Genomic DNA, 17563 nt, shown 5'->3' with positions numbered 1-17563 from the left:
AGGGGGGCATGTGAGCGGCTTGGGAAAGCTATGGGAGGGGAAGGAGATATGTTTCCAAATAGGCCTCAAAACCAAAGTTCCCCTGTTTTATTGGCATCAGAATTACTTGGAGAACTTGTGAGGAAGGCAGGCCCCCAGAACCCCCACTTCCAAATTCCTGAGTGGTAGAGAAACAGTCACGTTGGGAAGGTGGGGGGAATGAGTGTACCCATGGCAAAAAGGTAGGAGAAAGGACAAGTGACAACCAGTCCAGGGACGATGTGTGGAAGAAAGCACAAACATCAAAGAACCACAGAATAACAAGTATGGCTCATGAAAGGGCCTGGCAAAGGACCTCATCAAGACAGCAGCATGTGGGTAAAGGCTTCATAAGCCCTGGTTCTCCCTGAAGTCTCTGCTCCCAAGATACCAAGTTATCCAAAACTGTCATAAAGTTCCAGAATGTTAGCTCAGACAAATGGGCCAATATACAAGAAGGAATGGCTGCTGGAGGTAGGCCAGATGTGGTCCTGCAACACCCTTGTGGATACAGCAGCTTGGAAAGGGAGAACAAGGATCCCTGAAGATCATATAGACTGGTCCTGGTACCCCCAAACTAGAGGTGAGCTCCCTGGGTGAATTCTGCCAAGTGCAGTGAAGCCTGCCTGAACGCCTTCAGCCCGGTCAGTGTTGCCTCTGGCGCTTTGCGAGCTCTTCCTGGATGCGCAATCTGAGGGCCTCTTGCATGGCTGGATCCAGAGGTGTGTGTGCTGACACTTCCTCACTCACCCTTCTGGGATCATCATCCTACGTGGAGGAAGAGTCGGGAAGCTCAGAGCCTGGTCTCTTTCAGGAAAGTGACCTGCCCTGTTCCTAGACAGCATTCTCATAGAATTCTTTGGCTTAAGGCTTCTCATTTCTCAGGAGTCCCCTGTAATAGTGATTCTCAAGTGAGGGTCACAAGTTCTCTCTGTGCCCCCAACTAAGAACCACTGTGTGCTGAGATAGTTGTACCTTGTGACAATGCCCAGCAGTCCCATGTGGAAGACATGTTTTCCCATTGGCCCTGAGATAAACATTGGCTCAGGGACTGGCAATAGTTTCCGTCATGGCCCAGGACCTTCAAGCTGCAGCTGTTTCCAGAAGGCGTACCTGATATACAATAACTGATGTGACCTCTCCACTGTCCGCCTCATATTCTAAACAGAAGAGCTGGCGCCCAGGAGGCTCCAGCTCAGAGCTTCCACTACTGCTGCTTTCACCGGACTCCTCACAGTCTGGGTTGACTAGGTGGGCAGAGGCATCTGTAAGGGCAAACCAGAATGAGAGGGAAAAGGGGAATGCGGCTAAAATCCCTACCCACAGAAATCATCAGAAAAAGAGAACCAAGAAAGCCTCCAAGCTTCGACAGTCTCTGGGTATTTATGCATGTGAACACAGTGTGTGTGTTTGGGGAGCTGTCAGTCAGGATTTTAATTTCCCTTTCTATTTCTACTCTAGTACAGTTCTGCTACAAAGTAGGTACAAGATGCACACGTCTCCAGCAACTATCTCTGGAAGCTGCTGAAAGGATGGACAGAACTCGGCCTGGGTTCAAATCCAGACTCTGTCATTTACTAGCTCTGAGACGTTGGACAACTTATCATTTCACCTCTTTGGACAGTGAAACAGAAATAATAGTTCTCAGCTCATGGTGTCCTGTGGACTCAATGAGTTAATGTAGTTAAGATCTAAACCCTCTGTAAATAACAGCCCATAAACTTAGTGTCCTATGTTTGTTAACGTGAGTTCATGGTCACAGGAAAACCGGGAAAAGGCCATTTACTGGGTTCATTTCACTTTATGTACTGGCCAGTTTTGTTTTCTTTAATCTCAGCCAGGCTTTCTCTCTTCCAAGTGGCAGGAATACTAAAACAGCATGGCAGACCACACCGGTGGACAGTGATTCCTGTCCGGGTCCCATGTACCTTCAGTAACAGTGTTGCTTAACTGGGGTCACGAGCCCTGGAGCGGAGATCTGGGGGCGCTGAGGCAGTGGCTTCTGTAAGGGCCGCGACGAGGGAGGGGGGCCTGACATAGAGAAGAGGGGCTGGCCCAGGGGGCGGGGCTGGCCCAGGGGGCGGGGCTGGCCCAGGGGCGGGGCTGGCCCAGGGGGCGGGGCTGCGGGCGGGCTGCTGCTTACCTCGGTGGCGCGGCTGGTACACCTGTAGGTCCGGCTTGCGGGGCCGAGTGGGCGCGGGTGTGTGGCGCCTCCTCGCCTTCTCCTTGGCCGCCTGCTTCACCTTCTTGTCGTAGTCGTCCCTGCGGGGAGCCGAGCGGGGGTCAGGTGCTGTCACCCGGGCGAACCGGGCCGGGCCGGGCCTGGGGCGGGGCGGTACCGAGCGATCTGGTTCCGGCGGATGTGATGTACGAAGCCGTGGCTCATGTCCAGACGCCCGCCGGGCTTGCAGCATAGCCCCGGGCCTGGATCCCGTGCCGCCTCCATCCGGATCCTGGGTGCAGAGCCGCAGCAACCGCCACAACCGCCGCGGAACTCAAACCGCCAGCTGCGGAGCCCGACTTCCGGCTGCGGACCGCAACTTCCGACTCCAGTGCCCTTCTTCCGGTTGCGTAGGCACCAGTGCGGCATAGCGTTGATGCTTTCGGAATTTGCGAACCTGGTCTGGTGGAGCGCTGCTGTTAGGGCGGGAGTTTCGCTTTCTTTGTGATATCATCAACACAAAAGAAGAATTTATAGGTGTTATACCAGGAAATTATAAAAAAATGAGAGTCATCCACGAACACTGGAAACTATTACTAGAGATACTGGCTTTCTTTTCTAGCCTTTTAAAGTTAGTTCTTTAGTGTACAGTACAATGAGCTTCATTATGAGATCAAATATATTGTATATGTGTATGTGTATCTGCTTTGTTCGTATATTTAAGGGCAGATTCTGCTCATGAGAAAGTGATATTTTATCATCCCCATCACCTTCGCTCCCTCTTCTCTCCCTTTGGACCTCTAACTTGCTTCTTACAGTTCTTTCATATCTCTCTCTCTCTCTCTCTCTCTCTCTCTCTCTCTCTCTCTCTCTCACACACACACACACACACACACACACACACACACCATTAAATCTAGGTTCTGCATATGGGGAAAAACATGTAATATTTGCGATTCATCTTTCCAACTCTTACTGAATTCCCTTAACATGATCGCTAGGTTCACCATTTCCTTGCAAATGACAGAATTTCATTCTTTATGGCAGAAGAAAAAGGAAAATGTTACTAAATATGCCACTTGGTTGACTCTGATCCAACTGTGCCTAAATTTCCTCTGTGTGTGTGTGTGTGTGTGTGTGTGTGTGTGTGTGTAGGATACCAGGTGCTCTGGTCTGTGTTCTCTACTCGTTCTTTGGAGGTAGGGTCTCTCACTGAACCTGTAGTTAAGCTGGCAGCCATCAAGCCCCAGTGGTCCTGCTGTCTCACGTCCAAAGGCCTAGGATACAGGCATGTACAGGCCATGCCTGCTGTAGGCTCTTTACATGGGTGTTGGGGGTTTGAAGTCAGGTTCTCATGCGTGTACAGTAGGCATTCTTGTACAGTAAGCCATCTCCCCAGTTGCTAGCTTTTTAAAAAGTGAACACACTAAGAACATCTATCTCGAGTAGGTAATAAGGCAGACAAGTGCTCAGGTAGCTAAGTTGTCCCCACCCATACCCAGCCCCTATTCCAGCCACATTGGGGCTGCACTGTCCCCGCCCAGATCACTTGCTTAACTGTCCCCATGCGAGGAGCCAAGGCTTTTAAGGGTCTGGTAATGTATAGCCATCTCTTCTTTCTTTCTCTCCTTTTGCTATGTAGCTCAGGATAGTCTTGAACTAACTATGTAGCTCAGGCTGGCCTTAAACTTTGGGATTCTTTCTACCTCAGCCTGTGTGTATAGTTTTTCAAGTCCTTGTTTTAAAATGTGAAAATCAGGAACTCATTATTAGAACAGTGACAAACTCTAGTACAACTGTGTGGTGGAATATTGCAATGCAAAGTAAAGAACAGATTGTCTGTACACCAGGTGTGAAAGAGACCAGGTCAGAAAGCGAAAACACTGTATAACACTAGAGTATAAAATTCCACAGGGGCACAAGGGCATTTCTGGAGCGAGACAAGTTTCTTGATTGTGGCAATGGATTCACAAGTGTTCACACATCAGAACCGCCTGGTTTGTCCCTCTCAGCGACTCGTAGCGAACTGCGCGCCCGAGGCCAGCTCGGCTCCTGATTGGCTGCGTGTCTCCAGCGTGCGCGGCGCCAGCGCGGAAGCTCCTCTTAGCCGGTGGTGGCGATGTCTAGCCGGTCTAAGCGGCAGTCCCATGGTTCCACCCGCGGGAAGCGCGAGTCCGAGTCGCGGGGTGGCTCGGGTCGCATCAAGAAGGAGCGAGACCGCGAGCGGGAGCCCGAGGCGGCGAGCTCTCGGAGCAGCCCGGTCCGCGTGAAGCGTGAAGCCGAGGCGACTGCGCGAGAAATCCCGGCGCCCGCGCCCCCGGCCGTGAGGGTGAAGCGGGAACGCGAGGCCGACGAGGACTCGGAGCCCGAGCGGGAGGTGCGAGGTGCGCGGGGCCGGGCCGGGCGCGCCCTCCATCCTCGCCTGCTTTCTTCTCTCTTCTCCTTTTTCTTTTTTTGAGACAGGGTCTCAGGAACTTGCTGTTGTAGCCAGAGATGACCTTAGACTCCTCTTGCCTTTACCTCGTGAGCCCTGAGATGCCCAGTTTTCGCCTGCTTTTTACTTTTCCTTACTTTCTACGCTTCCCTGCCCGAGGTCGAATCCAGACAGGACTGCCTTCAGATGAAGACAGTTCTAAACTTAAACGTTGTCACGATACACCACAGCTCCCCTTTATCGAATAGCCCGCGTGGATCAGGTGCTCTGCTGATCGATCACTTTACAGATGTTTCCCTCTCCAGTTTTTGCAAAATTCCTTAGATGCAGGGTCCTGTTGTAGTATCTGGAATAAGCTCGTTCAGCCAAGATCTCTGTGCACCCGATTAAAGTACTGACTTTGTATTAGTTCAGTAGTTTGGAGACAGTTCTGCTTCTTCTGGGTTTTGCAGGAGGTTGTTGTAGGGGTTCTATATTGTCTTGTCAAGCATGTTGACTAGTGAACAGCCTTAGGAGACAGATTGTATTCTATAGAGCAAAAGGGAGGCAAGCTCACAAGCAGATAGGATCCCCTTCAAGGGTAGAGTTCTTCTGTAAGGCAACCCACTGTGAGCACTGGCTCTTTTTCTATTCTCTTGTGCGACTTGACTCCAGGAAGTGGCAAAGATGGCATATTATTGGCTGCTGTCATTGCTTTAATAGACTCCGTTTTAGTCTGTGATCACATGCCTTCCATCAGTGTTCGTGAGGCTGTGGCAGCTAACACATTAGCTCGCCAGTAGGAGTAACTCTCAGGACCAGCACAATTCTTGGACAAATAGTAGATTTAAGTTAATCAGCTTATCTTAGTACTTGTGATATATTGGATTTTTTGTTTGTTTCGTTTGTTTTGTTTTTGGTGTTTTTTGGGACAGGGTTTCTTTGTGTAACCTTGGCTATCCTGGAACTAGCTCTATAGACCAGGCTGACCTCACAGAGATCTCCTGTCTCTGCCTCCTGAGTGCTGGGATTAAAGACCTGAGCCATCACCCAGCACCTTATTAGATATTTATTTATTTATTTGCAGGGTCTTAATAAGTAGCCTTGGCTGTTGAACTCACAGATTTCTCCTGTTTCTCCCTCTCAAGGGCTAGGATTAATGGTGTGCATCCCCATACCTGGTGAAACAAAGGGTTTATAGTACATTTACTTATTTATATGCGTGTATGCATGTACCATGGTGTGCCTGTGGAGGTGAGAGGGCAACCAGTGGGAGTCACTTCTCTCTTCCTACCTTGTAGATCCCAGGGATTGAACTCGGGTAGTTAGATTTGGTGGTGAACACCTTCACTAAGCCCCCTCACTTGTCTGGATCTCTTTATGTAAAACGTGAATTAATCTTTTGATGTTTATATATGTAATAGATCTACTCTCGGTTTGCAGTTTTGGAATGTTGTCACTACAAGAGAAGTGAAAACTCATCTTAATCTTAGTTGATCAAATTTTCCCATTTTCATGGGAAATAGAAACAAAACACAATGGAAGCAATTGTGTTTGTCTTCGGATTTTTTGGTTTGCTTGTACCTGTGATTTGAGTAGAGTCTCCTGCCCTCCATTTATGACGCTGTGGAAGAGCAAATCTTGCCCTTGCTAGTTAAGTGCTCTGCCACTGAGTTACAGCTCAGCACGAGTTTTCCATTTTAAAGTCTGTGATGGATTTCTTCTCAGCAAAGAATGGCCGAGTGGATTCTGAGGACCGGAGGAGTCGTCACTGCCCGTACCTGGATACCATTAACAGGTCAGTGATACAGAGAGGATGAGGAAAAGTCTTGGGGATATATCTCAGTAGTAGAGATATGGCCTGACATGTCAGAGACCCAGGCTTTAATCCCCAGGATCATACAGACAAGCAAAATCAGTAGATTTTGAGATGCAGAAAATAGTAAAGATTTTGTAGAAAATCCTCCAAACTGACAGCCTTTTAAGCCTTTCTGCCTTGAAAATTGTGCTTCTTGCCATGTTTTCCATGTTGTCCCTTTAAGGTGGCAGAGTGCGTTTGTTTTACTTGTTTGTCGTGTAGCCCTGGGACTCACTCTGTGGACCGGGCTGCCCTGGAACTCAGAGTGCTGGGATTAAAGGCGTGCGCCACCACTGCCTCGTGAGTGAGCACACATACACATTAAGAGCTTTTGGCCAATTCTGAATTTTTTTTTTTTTTTGGTTTTTTTCGAGACAGGGTTTCTCTGTGTAGCTTTGCGCCTTTCCTGGAACTCACTTGGTAGCCCAGGCTGGCCTCGAACTCACAGAGATCCGCCGGCCTCTGCCTCCCGAGTGCTAGGATTAAAGGCGTGCGCCACCACCGCCCAGCCAATTCTGAATTTGTATTTTGTAACTAAGGGATACGTGGTGTACCTGGAGTTACAGTAGCAAACTGAAATACTTACTATTCTAGACTTTCAGGATTCATTAAACAAAATATAGTATTTTTCTTGCTAATGAAGCAGAGTTGGGGTTTGAAGATATTTTAATATCGGCGTATGCACAGGGTTAAGGGAAAGAGGTACTCGAAAGTGAGGCACACCTAAGAGCATGGGTGTGGGCGTCTCATTTTCCAGATTCAGTTGTTTATGTGTATGTGTGTTCCTTCACGAGTTAATGGGCATCATGTGCATGCAGGCGCCTGTGGAGGCCAGAAGAGGGTGTCAGTTCCCTTGGAAGTGACCTTATGGGTGGTTGTGAGCTGCTTAATGTGGGTGCAGGGAACTGAACTCCAGTTGTCTGCAACAGCAGCAGTTGCTCTTAACTACTGAGCCATCTCTCCAGTTCCAAAACATTTTTTTTGTATAGCAGAGATAGTCTCCTTATCTTCTATTTTCTTCGATTTCCAGTTGTCCACAACTGTCTTCTAGGGTAGTGCAGTCCTATAGAACTCTCCACAACAGAGAATTGCATTTAAAACGTTGTTTTGTTTTACTTCTTTGAGACAGGGTTCTGACATACGGCCCAGGCTGACGCTGAATGCTGATCCTCCCACCTGGGCTCCTAAGTGCTGGGGTCACAGGGGTGCCCCACCAAGCCCATCAGTAATTGCTCTTCCTAAGGGCTGTCCGCTGTGGGACGCACAGGCTGCACATGGCTCTTGAGGATTGGAAATATGGTGTCAGCAGTTGAAGCACTGCTTTCTTAGTTTCTTTGTGGTGCTAGAAATCAAGTCCAGGGCATTCATGCTGGACGTGCTTTACCGCTGAGCTACACGTCAGCCCAGGAACTGAATTTCAGACTTAGTTATCAATAACCATGTGTGGCTAGTGGTCCCTCAACAGTGCAACTGTTAGTATTTACTGTTAAATCTCTTTCACACTCGTGGATTCAGTGGACATAGAGACTTTTTTGTCCCTTTCTGCTCAGCAGCCACATCCCTTGCTTTGTGCTTTAATGACCAGGTCTAGTTGTAGATATTGTCTTAAACTTCTTCAGGTGTTTCCTCCCTCCCTCCCTCTCTCCCTTCCTCCCTCTCTCCCTCTCTCATTCTCTCTCTCATGGTTTTTCTCTTTTTTGGTGTGTGTGTGCTAGGGTGTTGTGGTTGCTGGGCAAGTGCTCTGCCACTGAGCAAAATCCCCCAACCACTTTCCATTATTTATTTATTTGTTTCTTTATTTTGTTTTTTTGAGACAGTGTTTCTGAATTGGGGTACAGCTCTGGCTGTCCTGGAATTCACTCTGTAGACCAGGCTGGCCTCAAACTCACAGAGATCCCCCTGCCTCTGCCTCCCAAGTGCTGGAATCAAAGGCATGTGCCACCACTGATGGCCATTTTTTTTTAAAATAAAAATAAAATTTTTATTTATTTTTGAGCCAGAGTCTCACTATGTAGCCCCAATTGGCCTGGACTGCAGTGTGCAGACTAGGCTGGTTCAAACTCACAGATATCCACCTGCATCTGCCTCACGATGCACAAATTAAAGGTATGTGCCACTGTGCCTGGCAGAAATTTTTGTCTCTAATTGTGGTCACACTTTATGCCTCTCGCTCTCTCAGTGCTGCTGGGCTCTTATTTTAGTCCTATTTGTTGCTTTTCCTGCAGTGTGAATATAATGGAAGGTTCCTTTTTGTTGTTGTTTTCGACATCTGACTGTATAGTCCAGGCCGATCTGGAGCCCTTTATGTAGCTGGCCTCAGACTTGCAATCTTCCAGACTCAGTCTCCCAAGTGCCCGAACTACAGGATTGAGCCACTATGGAAAGATTTCCTCTTATATCCGTGGGGGGAGTGGAACCAGGATTCTGTGATACGTGCCAAAATCTGACTGTGCAAGTCTTAAGGCCAGTTGGTTGATATTTACATATAGTCTATGCATATCCTCCTGTTGCTTTAAATGATCTGAGATTACTAATCCCAAATAGAGTGTCAGTGCTATGTAAAATAGTTGTCATTTAGGGAATAATGGGCAAAGGGGGAAAGAGTCTGTGTATGTTTAGTGCAGATGTAACATTTTTTCCAAATATCAATCCACGGTTGGTTGAAGCTAATGTAAAAGTGTGTTGTGGGCATTTGATGCAGATACTGAGCCTGCCTTGAGGGAGTGCTGGGTGTGTGGTTTATACGTTGTTAAAGCATTCTCTTAAGGATGTGTGTGGCATTGCGTCATGTAGGGCCAACACCTCCTCATCCCTGTTCATTTTTCCTGTGTTCTGTCTCAGGAGTGTACTGGACTTCGACTTTGAGAAACTCTGCTCTATCTCCCTCTCGCATATCAACGCCTACGCCTGTCTGGTGTGTGGCAAATACTTTCAAGGTAAATAAATGGCTCGGGTGATAAATATGTTACGTTTGTGAAGCTGTCCTTTTTTTTAAAAGTAAGTTATTCTTGGGAACCATGTTTAATAATTCCTGTCTTTGTTCCCAGGAAATTGGAGGTTTTCTCCTTGGTCAGAGTTGAGCACCTCTGAAAGGGGGAGAGAGCTAGTCCTGTGAAAAAAGACTAGATCTCCAGGCACTGAGTTTCTAAGTTTCTTTCTTTTTTCCCCTCCCTCCCTTCCTTCATTTTGGAGCTGGGCATTGAACCCAGGTTCTCAAACATACTAGGCAAGTACTCTACCACTGAGCTGCGCACCCAGCTCCTGGGTTTCTGAGTCTGATGTTTTCTGCATTTCTATCTTTGTTTTGAGATGGGGTCTGAGCATGTAGCCCAGGCTCACCTTGAACTTGAGACTCTGCTCCATGCTGTCTCATGCTGGGATTTGCAGGTGTGCCCCATCACCATCTCCCGAGAATACTTACTCAGTTCTTTTCTGAAAATGTATTCTTTTAACTCACTTAGACCAAACGAATAGTATGTACGAACATAGTACACCGGGGAAGTGAAAAAAGAGAAGCCACGCGTTAGGCTTTTGTAGGGAGCTTATGTTGACACATCAAACAACCAGAAAACCCCACAAGACCGTAATGATTTCTGCTAGACTGTATAGCCATGAATGGAAATGAGCACAGGAGGTAATGAAGTAGGTGAAGGTCAGTGTTTCCTCCTTTGATATTTTGAGAAAATACTTCAGTATGTAGCCCTGATTGACATAGAACTCACTGTATGGCCTGACTGGCTTGAGTTCACCTCAGTTCACCTGCTCTTGTCATCCGAGTGCTGGGAGTTTAGGTGTCATCACCATGCCTGTCTCCAGAGTCAATTCCTAAAAAGTATTACACTCTAAGGTTACTATTTTATATATGTATGTGGATATTTGTGGGTGCATTTGTGTGCTTGTGTAGAAGTCAGCACACAGCTTTTGTGGGAGTTAGTTCTCTTTCCACCCTGTGGATTCCAAGGATTGAAATCAGGTCATTAGGTTTGGTGGCACATGCCGTTACCTACTGAGCCATCTTGCCAGCTCCCCAAGGTCGTGTGTGTGTGTGTGTGTGTGTGTGTGTGTGTGTGTGTGTGTGTGTATGTGTGTGTGTGTGTGTATTTAAAAAAAAACCATAGTATATATAAAGTGCTCTGCCTATATGTACACCTGCAGACCAGAAGAGAGCACCAGATCTCATTATAGATGGTTGTGAGCCACCATGTGGTAGTTGGGAATTGAGCTCAGGTCCTCTACAAGAACAGCCAGTGCTCTAAACTGCTGAGCCATCTCTCCAGTCCCTGCATGTGTGTGTTTTCAGACAGGGTCTTGACCCTCCTATCTTCATCTCCCTAATGCTGGTATTACAGGTGTGAGTCATCATGCCCAGCCTTTTTTTTTTTTTTTTTTTTAATGGTTTTTCAAGACAAGTTTTGTTTGTTCTGGAACTCACTCTGTAGCCCAGGCTGGCCTTGAACTCACAGAGATCTCCCTGGCTCTGCCTCCTGAGGGCTGGGATTAAAGGTGTGCATCATTACCACTCTGCTCTGCCTTTATTTTGATGTTTCAGGTTAGCATATGAGATGATGAGTCTCATATGCATCTTCATGTGTAATTCGTCATACTTTGTTTTCTTTTTGTGTTTGGTTTGCCTTTCGAGACAGTGTTTCTCTTTCTTGGTGTAGCCCTGGCTGTCCTGGAATTCACTCTGTAGACCAGGTTGGCCTTGAACTCAGAGATCTGCCTGACTCTGCTGGGATTAAAAGTGTGTGCCGGAGCTGGAGAGATGGCTCAGAGGTTAAGAGCACTGGCTGCTCTTCCAAAGGTCCTGAGTTCAATTCCCAGCAACCACATGGTGGCTCACAACCATCTGTAATGAGATCTGGTGCCCTCTTCTGGCCTGTAGGGATGAGTGCAGGCAGAACACTGTACACATAATAAATAAATAAACCTTTAAAAAAATAAAAAAAAAATAAAATAAAATAAAAAAAAAAAAATAAAAGTGTGTGCCACCACTGCCCGGCCTATTTTCTTCTCTTCTTGTCTGCTAAAGGATTTGAATGTGTTACAGGAGGGTGATACTAAAAAGAGGAGTGCTGGAGGATGATGCATTCTACCATCCCAGCTCTCAGGAGCCTGTGCTGGGAAGATAGGAAGGTGGAAACTTTGAGACAGCTCAGGCAACTTAGCAAGAGTTTGGAGGGTAGCCTATAGTTGGCTTTTTTTTTTTACTCTTTGGGGGCCCACCACCAGCTCCCAAATAAATACATGGAGACTTATTCTTACTTATGAATGCCCGGCCTTAGCTTGGCTTGTTTCTAGCCAGCTTTTCTAACTTAAATTATCTGTTTCTCTTTAACTACATAAACAAAGGCTTTTTACCTTTCTTTGTTCTATATGTCTTTCTTCTATGGCTGGTTGTGTGGCTGGGTGGCTGGCCCCTGGTGTCCTCCTCTCCTTCTCCTTTTCTTACTCCTCCTTGCTTTTTGCTTCTCTTAAACCTAGATTTCTCCTGTTTATTCTCTGCTTGGCAGCCCTGCCTATCCCTCTCTCCTGCCTATCCCTCTCTCCTGCCTAGCTATTGGCCGTTCAGTCTTTATTAAACCAATCAGGTGTTTTAGACAAGCAAAGTAACACAACTTCACAGCGTTAAACAAATGCAACATAAAAGTATGCAACATATCTTTGCATCATTAAACAAATGTTCCACAGCATAAACACATGTAATACATCTTCAACTATTTTCCACAACAGTAGCCTAATGCTAGAGTGTTTGCCTAGTGTGCGGAACTCTGGGTTGACATTAGTACTACTGAACCGTAGAAAACAAAGAGATGCAGCATGGACAGAGGACACAGGTGCAGGCTTGTCCTGAACGTGGGCAGGTGGCCTCAGGATAGGTATATCTGTGTGTTTGTGTGTATTTATGTTCTTACTCATTAATACATTTTTGATACTCCTAGTTTCTGATACTTAGGAGGTTGGTTTATTTTTATACTTTATGTTGAAACTAATTTCTCTAACTTATGTGTAATGTTCTATCTGGTTCTCTTTGTGAGAGAAGTTTATGTGCATTAATTTCATGGATGGCATAGGACTTTCTTTGTTTTTGCTTTTAACGTGTTTTGCACAAAATAAAGAAACGAGAACAAACCTGGTCTGTGCCTTTCTAGGCTTTCCTCTGACAGCCCTTCCCCCTTCCCCACAGGCCGGGGATTAAAGTCTCATGCCTACATCCACAGCGTCCAGTTCAGCCACCACGTCTTCCTCAACCTCCACACTCTCAAGTTTTACTGCCTTCCTGACAACTATGAGATCATCGATTCCTCACTGGAGGATATCACGGTACGTGTCCCAGGTTGCTGGTGTGGGGCACGTTGTTTTGTGAGCTATCCCGGGTCTCTGGGAAGTGTCCTACTAGACGTCAGGGTAGTATCTGGAGAGAAAGCGAAAAAGTGGAATAAATTCAAGTTTCAAAGTAAGTTCATGATGAGGATTCTGTGACCAGGAAGATTCCATTCCTGCTTTCACAGCCCTGGGGAGGCTCTGAATCCTGGTGCTGCCAGGGAAGGAGGTGCTCCATTTTTGAGCTAGGTACATGTGACATCCACTGGATACTCGGGCTCCTGCTGTCTTCATAGTCCTGAGGATCCTGTGGGTCAGGCAGTCCTTGATCATGGAGTTAACCAGGCAGTAGGGCTGAAGACAGACCTGGAAGGCAGTGATTCAGGATTAGACACAAACCCCTTGCAGATAAGCTCTGTAGAGGACTTACTCCATTACCTCTGTCTTCAGCCCTCATGGCTGGGGCATAGGGTGTATGTATAGTGGGGCATTCATGACCAGGACATTTTTATTTTCAGTAGAAAGTGCTGTTCTGGACATACCTGTGAACCCTGTTTACGACAACTTAAAGTTTCCTTTTGCTTGGCAGTACGTGTTGAAGCCTACTTTCACAAAGCAGCAGATTGCAAACTTGGACAAGCAAGCCAAATTGTCCCGGGCGTATGATGGTACCACGTACCTGCCAGGGATCGTGGGGCTGAACAACATCAAAGCCAACGACTATGCAAATGCAGTGCTGCAGGTAGGATCCAGGAGGACTCTGGGGAGGAGAGAGCAGCTGGAAAGGCGGGAGGGCTGCCGAGAACTCACTGCTTCCTTAGTGCAGTCAGAAGGCCCAGGCCAGGCCTCTTGAGGACTCTACTTGAGCACTGTTCTGCAGCCAGCAGACCACGCCTCTCTGGTCAAGGGCGGCTGTCCCGTGCTGGGGCATGGGGTTCAGCTTCTAGGCTTATGGCTCCTGCAGTTTCCAGGTGATTAGAGGTGGACTCTGTTCCTAGGCAATGCCAAAGTGAAACACTGTGGTTGCATTTCTGTTTCTTTTCCTCCCTCTCTCCTTCCCTCCTTTCTTCTATTTTCCTTAAAGACAGGGTTTCTCTGTGTAGTTTTGGAGCCTGTCCTGGAACCACGCTGTCCTCGAACTCACAGAGATCTGCTTGCCTCTGCCTCCTGAGTGCTGGGATTAAAGGTGAAGGACATTTCACTGAGCTCTGGCAGCATTTCCTGAGGGTCAATTTTTTTTTGGACGTTTTAGGCTATCCTAGGCTGCACAGGCTTTATCTGAATGTTAGTTGGAACAGCCTGGTCCTGAGGGGTCCTGTGAGGGGCTTTTTGCTAACTGGAATGCTTGATTTGCAGGCTCTGTCTAATGTTCCTCCTCTTCGGAACTACTTCCTGGAGGAAGACAATTATAAGAACATCAAGCGCCCTCCAGGGGATATCATGTTCTTGTTGGTCCAGCGTTTTGGAGAGCTAATGAGAAAGCTCTGGAACCCCCGAAACTTCAAGGCACATGTTTCTCCTCATGAGATGCTTCAGGCTGTTGTCCTTTGCAGCAAGAAGACTTTCCAGATCACCAAACAAGGTGAGAAACAAATCACCCACATCTCTCTGACTTGAGGACAGCATCTCAAGGCTCATGAACACATTTCTTTCCATTGGCAGTGAATCCTGATAGACAGTGAAGGGACTGTCCCATGGATAGTGGGTTAGTCTTCCTTCTTTTCTCATCAGTGGGTCCTGTGTAGAGGGACCAAAGAGATTGCAGCTGAATGAATACAGAGTCTGTGTGTGTCAGAAGAGTGGTCCTGCCCGAGGGAGAACCTGGGCAAGCCTGTTGTTGTTAAGTGTCTGCCGCCTGTGCTGCTGCTCACTTTGTGGGGTCCCCACCGGGGAACTTCATTCTGCTCGACCACCCCTGAGTGAGTCTCCAGTTACTCTCAGTAGCCGGATCTTAGGCAGTGCCCCATTGCATCCGTTTGTTCATCCCATATTCTGGTTTTGGTTTTTCTGGAGCTCTGACTGGCCTGGAGCTCCCTCTGGAGCGGGCTGGCCCCAAACTCACAGAGAGTATTTGTGTTCTGCCTGTCTCTGCCTTCCCAGTGCTGGGTCAGCTTATGTTTTTCTTGCAGAGTTTTAGAGCTGTAGGTTGAGGAATGTGATCATTTTCTTCCAGGAGCTCCTAGGCGAACAGGGAAGGTAATTGTCTAGGAAGGAAACCAGAGGGTATTAAGGGCTATGATAAGAGAAAGCAGGCTGTTATGGGAACATGGAGCAGAGACCCAGTTGAACGTATGGGAAGAGTCCTGAGTGCTAGGTGGGAGAGGGAGAGGTGGGTTGGTGATAGGCATGCTGGTTAGGCAGGCATGGGGGTTCTAGTGTATAGTTTGGGATGCACAAAGGTGTCTGGCTTTACCCAGACAGTAAGTAGTCACATCTTGGATTCTAGGGTCAGTGGAGAGCCAGGGTAGTAGCTAGGAAAAAAGATTTTCCAGTTTCTGTGTCTTTGTAAGGAGATTGGTTTAGATCTTAAGATTGAAAATCAGTTGGCACTTGCAAAACTGTGATGACAAATCTATAATTAAGAAACATTATTCTGGGTGGGGTGGTGGTGGCACATGCCTTTAATCACAGCTCTGGGAGGCAGAGGCAGACAGATCTCTGAGTTCGAGGCCAGCCTGGTCTCTAGAGTGAGTTCCAGGACAGCCAGGGCTACAGAAACACACACACACACACACAAACATTATTCCGAGCGGGGCATGGTGGTACATGTGTATAATCCCAGCACCTAGGAGGTGGAGATAGGAGTTCAAGATCATCCTTAGCTACATGAGGTCTTGTCTTAAAAATCCAAAAACAAAATAAAACCTCCATTATTCTGATTGAGGAATGACTTACATAGAGGGAATGTTAAGTGATTTGCTTTTAAAAGAACTTTACTATTTTATGTGTGTAAGTGTTTTGCCTGTATGTATATGCCTGCATACCATATGCATGCCTGGTTCCTGAGAAGGCCGGAAGAGGATGTCAGATCCTGTCAAACTGAAGTTACAGACAGTTGTTAACTGCCGTGTGGGTGCTGGGAATCAAACCTGGGTCTCTCTGAGAGAGTAGCAAGTCCTCTAAACTACTGAGCCATCTCTCCTGCCACCTCCACCTCTCAATACACTTTTTTTTTTTCTTTTTTTAATTTCAGGGCTGAGGACCGAACCCTGGGCCTAGCTCTACCACTGAGCTAAATCCCCAACCCCTCAACACACTTTTTTAAAAGACAGGTTTTCACTGTGCAGCCCTAGCTGTCCTGGAACTTGCTATGTAGACCAGACAGGCCTGGAACTTCCAGAGATCCGCCTGTCTCTGCATCCTATGTGCTGGAAATAAAGGCATGTGCCACCAGGCTTGTTTAGTAGTGGCTTTCAGAGTTGGGTACTTAGGAAAGGAGCACTAGGGGGTGATAAGATAATAGATAAGGAGCTGAGACTCTTGGATTTTAGAGTTTTAGGGTAACAGAGAGTAAGATACACTTGGGAATAGACAGTGTATGTTGACCAGAACCCCATGGTTTATTCCCAGATGAGCAGACATTTGAGCATGGTTGTAGCTAGAGTTTTCCTGCCTGGCCCACAGTCAGGACAAATCTCTGTCACTCGCCAGTCCCACAGCCGCTCAGATCCAACCAAGTAAACACAGAGACTTATATTGCTTAAACTGTTTGGCCTAATGGCTCAGGCTTCTAGCTATCTAGTTCTTACATCTTAAATTAATCCATTTCTATAAATCTATACCTTGCCACATGGCTCGTGGCTTACCGGCATCTTCACATGCTGTTTGTCATGGCGGCGGCTGGCAGTGTCTCCCTTTCCCTTCCTGTTCCCTTAATTCTCCTCTCTGTTAGTCCTGCCTATACTTCCTGCCTGGCCACTGGCCAATCAGTGTTTTATTTATTGACCAATAAGAACAACAGATTTGACGTACAGGCCATCCCACAGCACATGGTGTTTCATAGTTTGCAGCAAGGCCAGTAACACCTTACTCTTCTGAACAGGGCACAGCTACCTCCTGTGCTAGATCAACCTTCACATCTCCAACATGTAGTTCAAAAGTCATTTTGTTTCTGGACCAACTCTGTGAAGTCTCAGTTTTGTTTGGACTTTAATTAAGATTTTACTTTGTGTGTGTGTGTGTGTGTGTGTGTGTGTGTGTGTGTGTGTGTGTAGGCATGTGTATAAATATGCCGGTGTCCCTAGATTCTAGAAGAGGCTGTTGAGTCCCCTAAAGGTGGAGCTGGAGTTACAGGTGGTTGTGAGCTGTCCACTGCAGGTGCTGGGAACTTTCTTATGCTTTTTTAGTCAAGGCTACAACAAGATATGATATTTTTGTAGAGAGATTTATTTTGTGTGCCATGGATGGCTGTATCTGTTAGCCTTCCCTATAGCTTTTTTTTTTTTTTTGGTTTTTCGAGACAGGGTTTCTCTGTGTAGCTTTGCGCCTTTCCTGGGACTCACTTGGTAGTCCAGGCTGGCCTCGAACTCACAGAGATCCGCCTGGCTCTGCCTCCCGAGTGCTGGGATTAAAGGCGTGCGCCACCACCGCCCGGCCTTCCCTATAGCTTTTGACGGCTTAAAGCGTGATTGGTTAGAGTTGCAGAAAAATCTTAACCCTAAGAATCAGCTTACCCTTAGCCAGTTTCCTCTGTCATAGCCGTAGTTTGTATTGTCAGCTAACTACAATTTCCCCAGTGTCTGAGACCTGGGCATTATCAGTTGCCTAGATGTATGTGGGGTGTATAGAG

At 47.1% G+C, this 17563-nt stretch overlaps 2 protein-coding genes across 2 annotated transcripts in view; one reads left to right on the top strand and one right to left on the bottom strand.

Moving 5' to 3' along the window:
• Positions 1-72: 72 nt before the first annotated feature.
• Positions 73-2539, bottom strand: C3H2orf68 (chromosome 3 C2orf68 homolog). Its single transcript, XM_059257978.1, has 4 exons — positions 2358-2539; positions 2162-2280; positions 1132-1283; positions 73-786 (listed from the first exon to the last, which is right to left on the bottom strand). Exons 1-4 carry the CDS (start codon positions 2462-2464, stop codon positions 664-666), a joined length of 501 nt encoding a protein of 166 aa, XP_059113961.1. The 5' UTR covers positions 2465-2539; the 3' UTR covers positions 73-663.
• Positions 2540-4261: 1722 nt separating this feature from the next.
• The window catches only part of Usp39 (ubiquitin specific peptidase 39), a 28810-nt gene continuing 15508 nt past the window's right edge, over positions 4262-17563 (top strand). Inside the window, exons 1-6 of the mRNA XM_059257977.1 lie at positions 4262-4563; positions 6321-6390; positions 9292-9386; positions 12638-12774; positions 13364-13516; positions 14131-14356. Coding sequence (XP_059113960.1) covers positions 4299-4563; positions 6321-6390; positions 9292-9386; positions 12638-12774; positions 13364-13516; positions 14131-14356 — 946 coding nt within the window. The 5' untranslated portion in view covers positions 4262-4298. The remainder of the gene's footprint in view (positions 4564-6320; positions 6391-9291; positions 9387-12637; positions 12775-13363; positions 13517-14130; positions 14357-17563) is intronic.

This window comes from Peromyscus eremicus, chromosome 3 (genome assembly GCF_949786415.1).
Source record: "Peromyscus eremicus chromosome 3, PerEre_H2_v1, whole genome shotgun sequence".
Classification (NCBI taxonomy): Eukaryota; Metazoa; Chordata; class Mammalia; order Rodentia; family Cricetidae; genus Peromyscus; species Peromyscus eremicus.
This window is presented reverse-complemented; position numbering and strand designations above follow the sequence as displayed.

Coding starts and splice junctions, on each gene's coding strand:
- C3H2orf68 (XM_059257978.1), bottom strand. CDS start 2,464: ATGGAGGCGGCACGGGATCCAGGCCCGGGGCTATGCTGCAAGCCCGGC. Junction 2,281..2,357: donor CGCCGGAACCAGATCGCTCG/GTACCGCCCCGC, acceptor GGCTCCCCGCAG/GGACGACTACGACAAGAAGG. Junction 787..1,131: donor CATCAGTTATTGTATATCAG/GTACGCCTTCTG, acceptor TCCTCCACGTAG/GATGATGATCCCAGAAGGGT.